At 53.8% G+C, this 10,773-nt stretch overlaps 1 protein-coding gene and 1 long non-coding RNA gene across 2 annotated transcripts; one reads left to right on the top strand and one right to left on the bottom strand.

The window, feature by feature from the left end:
- Window positions 1-2,034: 2,034 nt before the first annotated feature.
- Window positions 2,035-7,747, top strand: LOC113843685 (ciliary microtubule associated protein 1A). Its single transcript, XM_038180419.2, has 7 exons — window positions 2,035-2,168; window positions 2,428-2,554; window positions 3,180-3,380; window positions 3,816-3,917; window positions 4,098-4,219; window positions 4,672-4,812; window positions 5,643-7,747. The coding sequence occupies exons 2-7, from the start codon at window positions 2,449-2,451 to the stop codon at window positions 5,724-5,726; spliced, it is 756 nt and encodes a 251-aa protein (XP_038036347.2). The 5' UTR covers window positions 2,035-2,168; window positions 2,428-2,448; the 3' UTR covers window positions 5,727-7,747.
- LOC140002633 (uncharacterized) lies at window positions 7,083-9,920 on the bottom strand. The gene is made up of 2 exons (XR_011809661.1): window positions 8,002-9,920; window positions 7,083-7,715 (listed from the first exon to the last, which is right to left on the bottom strand). It is a non-coding gene; the product is annotated as an uncharacterized lncRNA (long non-coding RNA).
- Between the last annotated feature and the right edge of the window lie 853 nt (window positions 9,921-10,773).

Raw genomic sequence — 10,773 nt, forward strand, 5'->3', positions numbered from 1 at the left:
ACACAAAAATTAGTGAAAACAGCGTGCACACCCACCCACACACCCAGTGCTGAGTCAGCACAATAGTTGCAGGTACATTGATTGACGTTCTAACAAAGGAAGACTTCGAGTTAAGCTGTGAGCTGCTATTTGAAATGTGGCTTTCCAGCGCCATCTAAAGGTGAATAAATGTGAATGTGCTTTACCACAAGCTCAGTATCACGATCTTACTGCTACAGGGAGGCAGAGAGACAAAAAGCTCTCATTTTGGTTGCTTTGGCCTCTCCATTAGGGACCATGCTGTCTGCAACACTCCCTCAGCCTCCTGATCTCTTCCAGCAGCACTATCTTGTTGTCGACGGAAGGAAGACACAGATGCTCAATATGAGTGATCAGTGAACTTCGATTTATTGGATAGCTCAGCCGTCTTTTATATGATTCAATATAATTAGCTCATACATATTGCAAAAGCTAAGCTCACTATTGGTTAGTGCAACTTTCCCTATCTTATCAGCTAGCTCCTCATTCCCTCAACCGTTATCCCGTCTTAGGTACTTTCCCATCCACACACTGACACAATGCCTTTGTCCCTTGATTGGCTTCCCGCCATCGGCCAGACTCATTTGAGCTGCGTTCGATACTTTTTTAGCTCGCGACCTCCAAGTTGTTCAACATTCACATGACCTACTTCACTTAACCATTCCTCCACACTATCTGTCCATTCATCGCTGTGTTTAGGGAGCTTACGGTGACCAAGTCTTTCAATTCAGTTTCCCTGGAGATGGATGAAGTGGCTTTCATGAAATCACCCCAGGAGAGTTGGGGCAGCAATAACAGTACATTTTCTGCTGATACTACCTGTAGCTTGCAAGTACTTCGAGCTATCACATAAGCATACCCACGGTTACGTGTCCCCTGGGTTTAAGTGCCCCTAGGTTAATTACCTCAAGCACTGTCCTGCAGTTTATTTAGTACAAGGGGCGTGTGAGACGCTTGGTGCTCCCAGGATGCCCTTGTGAGGGGCTGGGAGGGCAGGAGGTGCTTAAGCAAGGTGTGGGGTGCTCCCAGGGCACTTGTGAAAGGGGCTGGATGCACACAGGGTGCTCGGACAAGGAGGGGGGTCTGCCCCTGTCCCCACCACCCCAAAGCGGGGACATGCGGTACAGGGGGTACGACAAGGATGCCCTCGGCCTGGCTGCTGGGCTTGGGGGCATCATGGACAACAAGGGGGGCATCGGAGATGAGGAGGAAATTAGGAACACCAGGAGGAAATGGTAATTTCAGGAGATTGGGAAGAAATGAATTCCAACCCTCAGTCCATGTCACATGTACCACAATCTTCTACATCGTCTCAGACCCTCTCCAAGTACATGGACACTACACACATCTTCAGTGCCACCGCACACAGGGCCCTCCCTACCCACTCGCACCCCACAGCCAAGCATCCATCCAAATTTTAGATTTTTTTCACCCATCTTTTTTTATTCTTGTGCATACACTATCATGGCAAAAACATGAGATGAACTCACTCTGTTGTTCTCCTGAAACTCGAGAACCTGCTGCCTCAGAGCCCAATTTCCCTGTTTTCCGGAGAAATGGTGTGTCTTCAGTGAACTGAGACACAGGGATGTGAGCAGTGCTGCCCTAGCTCCAAAGCTGTAATCATTCATTGCTCTGCAAGATCTTCCTGTGCTGTTTCAGAGGAGGCCTTGTCTCTCCAGTATTCTCTCAGAACAAAAGTTTACATCACACAGGATCGTAAAATCATCCAGGGTAGGAAAAGACCATTTACTCCCACCTTTAAACTAGTCCTAAGAGGATTAGTTTAAGTCCCTGGTTGGAGACTTGTCCCCAGGGACAGAGCCCAGCTCCACACCGCAGCCTGGGGGGCACAGGGCTGGCATCTCCCTGGGCTGAGGCCAGAGACACTTTACCAGATGGGGTCCAGCCCAAGCCTTGGAGGTAACAGCCCAGATGGGGTCACCATGGTTCTGAAGCCTCTATGCTGTCATAATGCGTTTCCATGGCGATGCCGTCCCCTATAAAAGCTGGCAGCTGACACCCTCCCCCAGAGTCAGAGTCTGTCCTGAGCTCTGCCTGTCCGCAGCAGCTCTCTGTGCCCTGTGACTGTGAGCAGCCACAGCAGCAGCGCTCATCCTCACCGAATTTTCCTTCCAAGGCTAAGAAAGGTGAAGTGGAGCTCCTCCCGCAGGGAGAGGCGGGTTTCAGACCTGGGTTTTGGGACTGGAGATTCAGCTGTCGGTCTGCTGGTGAAAGAAGCAGCGATAGCTTTGTTTCCTCTGAAGGCTCAGTACCGAGGCACAGAGGGACGGGGGAGAAGTCCTGTGCACCAAGCGGAGCACTGGCACCTGAAAGAGAGGGGCAGAGCTGAACTCCAGGCTCTTTCGGGGCAGCCCATCAGTAACTCCTCTGCTCTTCTACCTTTAGGCTTTGGAGACACCTACCAGCATGGACGGAGCCTTTGTGGGGACGTGGAGACCTCACCGCCCCCGCGGCCCGATCATGGCCCAGTTCACCACCCCTGGGCCCAAGTACTCCATCCCAGGGGCAACAGGTACCGCAAACAAACCCAGGGCAGGCGGCACATCTAGGACATCGCTGCTCACAACAGCCCAAAAGTCTTTTTTTGGCAAAGCCTCCGTGCCCCCCAGGCCTGGCAGAGGAAGGCTGATACTTCCCCTCACCCAGGAGAGCGCTGCTTTCATACCAGCAAAAGCAACGGCCTGGGCAGCATTTCCTGGCGCTGTTCCCATTGGCACTCCAGGGAAGTCAAAGCCTCACAGAAGCCACCTTCCTGTTGGCTTGCCCTCGGCTCTCCAAGTGTCTGTGGGGTTACACTCTTGGATAGCAGCTGAATCCCAGGGATGCTCGTTATGGAGTGCCAACACTGGTGCTCCAAGCAGTGTTTTTGAACCGCTGGGTGCAGGAAGCGTGCTGGCCACACATCGGCTGTCTCTATCTGCTGCCTTTGCAGTGCAGCTACAAAGCCATTTGTGCTTCTTGGCTGACTCTTCTGCACCCCAAGCACTGCGTAACTGGCTTGTGGTTGTAGTAGTCTTGGAGGAAAAAGGCCCACTGGAGGGGAATTTGGGGGGATGCCGACTCCAACTGCGCCTCTTCCAGTGGAGCTTGAAGCGTGCGGCCTCCTGGAGGTGCCCTTTGTGTGCTTTGCTTCCTAGGTTTCGTGGGCCACAGTCCCATCAAAAACCGAGCCCCTGCTTACACTTGCAGAGGGACCAAGCCACCCGTGACCGGCGGCTGCGGTCCTGGTCCCCGCTACTTCGTGGAGCCTGACATCACCAGGACGGGGAAGTACGTGCCTCCAGGCGCCCACATCCGGGGACTTCCCAAAATAAACACTGAGGTCACACCCGGACCAAGTGAGTAGCAGTTCTCCAGCTCTTCATCCCAACAAGACCACAGCACCCCACTTCTGCCCTGGCCTAGCAGGGGAACAAGCCATAAATGTGGGCAGCCATAAACGCCCTCTGAGAAGGAGACCTGCCAAAGACCAGGGGCTGTGGGCAAGGACCATGGGCTGTGGGCAAGGACCACGGGCTGTGGGCAAGGATCCAGAGTCCAGAAAGAAGGTGGCACAGGCGGGGGGCTGACAAGAGGGACAGCAGGGCAGGACAAAGCTGCGGGGTGCAGAGAAATCCCTCTTGGTGCTGCCTGTGTCCTCCAGCACAGGGCAGGAGGAGCTGCCAGAGAGCTGGCAATTTTGCAGCTCTTCTGAAGAGCCCCTCCTTGGGATATCGCCTCTGTGTCTGGAGAAAAAGACCAACACTTGACTGCTTTTCTTCTCTCGGCCCCAGGCGATTACCACACGGAAACATCCAACAAGCACGTCTTTAAATGTCCACCCGTGCAGTCCATGGCCTTCCGGCACGAGGCCTTCCGAGCAGACCGACCTCCAGGTAAGGCGACCCCGGGCAGGGCAGACACTTGCAGCCTGCGCGAGCTCCAGGGACAGCCTGCTGCTGCTCCGCCTTGGCAAGGGACCGCTTCCAAAGCCTCCCCCTGACCTGTGGGGCCAGAAGCAGCAGCTTCTCACTTGGGACCCCATCGCTCACCCTCTCTTTTTGCTCCTCCTGCAGGCCCTGGCACCTACACTTTACCCAGGCTGATGGGACCTAACACAGCCTATACAACCGCCAGCCCGTGCTACTCTATGAAGTGGAAGAGTAAGCACGATCGCTTCGATGCAGACCTCTCCAAGGTGAGCAGTGCTTCCCTTCTTTTCCACACTGCCTAGTGACCCCGAGCTGCTCTCCTCGTGCCACGAGGGCTCCAAAGCCTGCTGCATCCTTGCTTAGGGCAGGCTTCTGTGCACCAAGAGCAAAGCCAGAGAATCGACAGCTGTACTCGCGGGGCCACAGAGCACTCCTGCTGTTCCAGCAGAAGACAACACAGGGATGCTCTGCATATGCCTGCAAGTGCCTCACTTTCCAGCTCTGGCAGTTTTGATGATGCAGAGCTCATCAGAACTGATGGCTACCTGCCTGCCGCTCTGGAACATGCCCCTCTTTGGAGGGGAGCAGGCTTGTGCCACCACTGACATTGTCCCAGGCTTTCCACACCCCTTCTCTGTTAAGGGTGCAGCCCTCGTGGGGAATCGGGAAGGAGAAACCTGTGAATTTGTACCCATCGAGGTCCCTGGCTCTCTTGCAGACTCCCGGTCCCGCCGCATTCCCAAAGATTGAGGTGGATACCTACAAAAGAAGGGCACCCATCTACACCATGGGAGCCCAAACCAGAATTGGAGGGGACAGAACCATCAAGCCTGGGCCCGCGGACTACCGCACTGGAAAGGTAAGGCAGCCTGCTCGCCTCTCCTGCTCCGTTTTCCAACGAGCAGCCTTCAAGCATCTCCCCCTCCTGCTCAGGCTTCAGAGAACAAACGGGCTTCTCACTGCAGGCACCTGCTGCAGGACAGCAGGCCTGCTCCCTGCCCCAGACCCTAGCAGAGGAAGGGCAGAGGACACGGCTTTTCCCTTCCATTCCCTCCGCCCTTACACACGACTTGCTCATCCATCACCATCTGTGAGAGTGGAGCTTGGGGACACCCTGCAGATACACGGGGAGGGGAATCCAGCAAAGGCTAGGCTTGGAGAAAGTTCTGGATCCAGGGCAGGTCCAGCTGAGCTTGCCATGCCAGATGGAATAACCGTCCTTTCAGCCCAGTTTCCTTTTGCACACAAGAGCTTCTCTTGAAGTGGAATGAGACAAAAAGCAGACAAAAATCAGGGAGGTCGTTATTTACCTCTCCCATATCTGTGGTGATGACTGCTTGCCCCAAACGGCAAGCAGGAAGAGCATCAAAGCATTTCCAGTGCTCGGCTAACATGGGAGGTTTTGAAAGAGCATGCCACCAGGACAGGGAGAGTTAGCTAAAGGTTCCCAGGCGTGCATACAGCTGTGGATGAGACATGCCAAGTGCCCGTAGCCACCCCTGTTAGAGCAGGCTGCCTTCACTGCAACAAGTCTGCTCCAGCAGGAAGCTGAAGCAGCGCTGCACTCACATCCTGACACGGAGCAGTAAGAGAGAGGCATACAGGGACTGGCTAGGAACAGGGGGATGTGTGGGACAGCAAGAAGGACCCTTAATGAACCCCTCTTTTTTTAAACTTTTCCCCTTCCAGGTGACACTGATCAAGCCCCAGGCACCTGAAACCACTTTTGGAATCCGTCACTCCATCTATACAACTCCACTCATAGTGGAATAAAAAGAAGTTCCCCAAAAGACCTGGCTTGTTCTCCTTGAGCTATGAGGAGAGGAATGAGAAGGAAGGGAAGCGGGGTGTGAGTGAGGAAGTTTCCTTTTCCCTCTGTAAGGTTAAAGCCTCAGCAAGAAGAGTTCAAGAGGAGAGCCCCATAATCCAAAGGGCACGCAAGACAGCCAGATCTACCGGCACCTTTTCACCTGCGTGCCTTCAACCCACTAGGCCTTGCATCCTGATTGCTCCCTTCACCCTGTGCCAGGGCCGTGCCTCTCCTGCAGGCTGCAGTGCTCCTGGCTGAGGAGAGATGCCAGCCCCACAAAGAGCCATCAGAGCTCAACGCCGCGCCATGACAGCACTCAGGGCCTTCCCTACCCACTCGCACCCCACAGCCGAGCATCCTGGAGCTGCACCATGCAGCTGCTGCAGGGAACTTTACGCCAAGCGTTTACCACCTGCCTCGTAGCTTCCGGCAGCATGCGAGACTGCAGCAGGCACCAGAAGCACCAGCACTTCACGTGGTGATGCTGCACATTGACTTCCCACCCTAAGTTCCCTTTCTGGTGCAGTTCCCTTCCCCTCTTGGCGGCAGAAGCCAGATCTTAGGTTACAGGCATTTCCTTTTCTTCCCCATGGAGTACCGTGGGGGCTTTTCCCTACACCATATTGGCATCTGCCAGCATGGGAAGTCTGAATCAGCAGAAGCAGCTTGCTTTTCTCAACATCTTTCCCACCTTTTTGGCCTCTAAAGATAGCATCTAGGTCTGCTGCATAGCAAGACATAAGCAACTCATAAGGGAAAAGCCACTGCCTGTGAGAACAGGCACAAGAAAGAAGTAAGAGAAAGTACACTGAAGGGGACCAGACCTGTTATTTTTAAAGGCAGCACATTTTGCACATGCAGAAGAAAGGTTTCTGTGACGATTTAGACTTTTTGCCTGTGAATGACTTTCTGTGATTGTTCCAATACATTTCCTTTTCATCATTAAAATCAGATTCACACTGAACTCCACTCCTCCTGTTCTCTGAGCTCACAGGGCTAACCCCAGTGTGCTCAATGTTGGAAAACAGAACGTTCTGCAGTACGCCCCCTCCCAAGGGGAAACTGTGATTTACAGTCCCAGCAGCAGACAGAGAATTGAGATAAACTAGTTTTGATGGCAGCAACCATGCATAGACACAGCTCATAATGCAGCTATCAAGGGTCCATTGAAGACACAGCATTACGACTGACTTCTCTAGTTCTAGTACTGTTCTAGTTCTCTTAGTTCATCAGGAGAAAGGTCAACATCTTCTAACCTCCCAAACAAAAGCAGCTCAGCAGAATGTGCAAAGCACCCACTCTATGTGCCACAGAAGGACTTCAGTTTAGTACAAAACTTTATTCATACCAATACTGCAAAACTACAAAAGTGAACACAGAATCTGAGCAGGCCTGGAGCCTGTCCCATCCACCAACCTCTGGAACAGCAGCAAGGCCCCAGACAGCTTTATTTTATTAACAAACTAGAATATGCAAAACTTTTCAGTTTAACAGCAGTTTCAAGATTTGGCTCTGAAAGGGGGTGTCTGGAAGAAATCCTCCCCAACAAGCCCATATTGGCTAGATATTTCCTTTGGCCTCATCCTGGAATCACTTAGCAATTTCTTTGCCCTTCGACTCATCCGGGTCCAGATCTGGAAATAGATGGTGGTCTCCTTTGTTTAGCAGTGCCAAAATGCCGACCAAGTACTACTGGGACTAGTTTAGGTGTTGTTTTTTTTTCCAAGTTTGAGGAGAATGTGCAGGGAAGAAGAGTAGGAATGGAGGCATCAAGGACTTTGGTTCTTATCGCTGCTTCTCTATTAAATGCGGCAGCTCCCAGCAATGTCTCTGTGTGGAGGAACGATGGGTGAATTGACAGACCGCTTTGATTTCAGAAGCGGATGACTTCTGAGGAAAGGCCACTGGAACAGCCTGGTCTTCATGATGGTGGCCATTTCAGTTTGCTTTAGCTGTTGTAAATAAAGACCTGGTTTTACATTTTTTTACCCAGGTGTTGTGTGTTTTTTAATTTCTCCTCCAGCTCCTGGCCTTGCCCCGGGCTCCTGTCTCAGGGTACTTCAGCCCGTTTCTGCCAGCTGCTGCCCGTGCCCTGCTTGTGCCTGTTGACACATGCTTAACCCTCTGAAACAGAACTGCAACATTTGGAAGTTCTTGGAGAACCTGAGAAGGTATAACCTGTTCGCGTGCTGGAAAATAGCCTCTCCCAGCAGGAAATATTCTGAGAAAGTGCCGTACCTGAGACAATTCACAAGTATGAATTCAAGGCGGGTGTGCAGGGTAATAACAGCAACACAGTAGTTGATCGCCATTTGCCGAGGCGATCGGCTCCGGGGCAGACGCGTTCTGCAGCGGAGCGGGGGATCGGGCCAGGCAGGGCTAATTTTCCGGCATCGAGCCGACTTCAGGGAGCCGCCAGGACCCGGCAGCCCTCCTGAGGGAGGCTGACGAGGCGAAGGCGGAGCCAGCAGCGCCCCCTCCCCGGCCGTTCAACAGCTGCCCCTAGGGAGCGCGGCGAACAGGGCGGGCAAACAGGGAGTGGCGCGGCAGGGCGAGCAGGCAGGGCGAGCAGGCAGGGCGAGCAGGCAGGGCGAGCAGGCAGGGCGAGCAGGCAGGGCGAGCAGGCAGGGCGAGCAGGCAGGGCGGAGAGCAACCCCCTGCCCACACGAACACCTCTTAACGACAGCCGTTAGCTAGGTGATAACGGTCTCCACCAGGCACGGTGCGCTCTCCAGGAGGTCGGTGTACACCCAGACCGACTGCCCGTTAAAAAATGCAGCGGTTCAGGTCACGGGATGCAGGGAGTGTCAGAGCCTGCTGCTGCCGTCGGCGGGAGGCAGAGACGCTGCGTGCGTGAGGTGCGAGCAGGTGGATGACCTGATCCGCATGGTGGCGGAGCTCAAGGAGGAGGTGGAGAGGTTGAGGGCCATCAGGGAGTGTGAGCGGGAGATAGACTGGTGGAGTAACTCCCTGCAGGGCCTCAAGGAGAGGTACCGGGGTGAGACACCCCAGATGGGGGTGGACCCCCTGCCCTGTCGCCGTCGGGCAGAGGGAGGGGATCTGGGAGTTGAGGAGGAATGGAGACAGGTCCCTGCTCGACATGGCAGGCGATGCCCTCCCCTTCCGGCCCCACCTTCCCAGGTGCCCTTACGAAACAGGTTTGAGGCCCTGGAGATTGAGAGACCAGCAACTGAGGAAGAGGTAGAAAGTGTTCCCAGGAGGATGCCTAGGGCGAGGAGGTCGACTCCACGCCTCAGGACTGCCTCCACCAAGAAAGACAGGAGGGTGATTGTTGTGGGAGACTCTGTCCTTAGGGGAACAGAGGGTCCTATTTGTCGGCCTGACCCTACCCGTAGGGAAGTCTGCTGCCTCCCTGGGGCCAGGGTCAGGGACGTCGCCAAGAAAGTCAAGTGCCTGGTACGGCCCACTGACTACTACCCGCTACTGGTCTTTCAGGCTGGTAGCGATGAAGTAGCAACGAGAAGTCCGAAGGCGATCAAAAGAGACTTTAGGGATTTGGAGCGACTACTTAGAGGATCAGGCGCGCAGATTGTGTTTGCCTCTGTCCTTCCGATAGGGGGGATCGAAGCAGAAAGGTGTGCTGTTCACATAAACTCGTGGCTTCGAGACTGGTGTGACCGGCAGAACTTTGGGTTCTTTGATCACGGGAAGGCCTATGCTACACCGGGCCTGATGGCACCGGACGGGAAGGGCCTCTCTCGGAGAGGGGTAAGGATCTTTGGTCAGGAGTTGGCAGGGCTGATAGATAGGGCTTTAAACTAGAGCCGAAGGGGGAAGGGGCTAAAACCAGGTACGCCGGTGAAGACCTAAGGGATGGTATGCTAGAATCAGAGGGGCTGTGTGCCAGTGAGATCCTTCAGTTAGATCCACAAGGTGCTAAGTGTAAGGAGACGCACCTGAAATGCTTCTACACGAACGCACGCAGTATGAGGAATAAAATGGATGAGCTAGAAGTCCTGGCCCAGTCCCGCAACTACGACATCATCGGCATAAGCGAAACCTGGTGGGATGAGTCCTGTGACTGGGGTGTTGCGATAGATGGTTACAGGCTCTTCAGGAGGGACAGGCAGGGTAGGCGAGGTGGTGGGGTGGCGATGTATGTGAAGCAGGGGCTGGACTGTGTGGAACTTCAGGTTGGCGATGGCAAAGTTGAGAGCCTCTGGGTAAGGATCAAGGGACGAACGAATAAAGGGGATGTCGTTGTGGGAGTCTATTACAGACCGCCTGGCCAGGATGATAGCGCCGATAACTTATTCTTTACAGAACTAAGAGAGGCCTCGAGATTAACTCCCCTTGTCCTTATGGGGGACTTCAACCTGCCAGACGTTAACTGGGAGTGCCACACGGCTGACACGAGCAAGTCCAGGAGGTTCATGAAGCACCTAGACGATAACTTCTTGGTGCAGGTGCTAACGGAGCCAACTAGGAAAGGTGCCCTCCTAGACCTGTTGCTAGAAAACAGAGAGGGTCTGGTGGGAGATGTGGTGATTGGTGGCCGCCTCGGTCATAGCGACCATGAAGTGGTTGAGTTCAAAATTTACGGTGACAGAAGGACAAGTGCCACCAAAACCTCATCCCTAGATATGGGGAAAGCGGACTTCAGGCTGCTCAGGGAACTAGTCAGCAAGGTCCCCTGGGAAGCTGCTCTTGAAGGCCTCGATGTCCACCAGTGCTGGTCATTCTTTAAGCGATGCCTCCTAGAAGCACAAGATCAGGCAATTCCTAAATATCGCAAGTCAGGCAGGCGGGGCAGGAGGCCGGCGTGGCTGACCAGGAACATTCTGATGGAGATTAGGCGGAAACAGAGAGTGTTTCGCTACTGGAAGGAGGGCCAGGTGTCATGGAAAGAATACAGGGATGCTGTTCGTGTTTGTAGGGAGAAAATTCGTGTGGCTAAAGCACACCTAGAGTTGAAGCTGGCTGTGTCTGTGAGAGAAAATAAAAAGGGTTTTTTTAGATATGTGAATGGAAAAAGGAGAACTAAAGAAT

The sequence above is a fragment of the Anas platyrhynchos genome, chromosome 5 (genome assembly GCF_047663525.1).
Source record: "Anas platyrhynchos isolate ZD024472 breed Pekin duck chromosome 5, IASCAAS_PekinDuck_T2T, whole genome shotgun sequence".
NCBI lineage: Eukaryota > Metazoa > Chordata > Aves > Anseriformes > Anatidae > Anas > Anas platyrhynchos.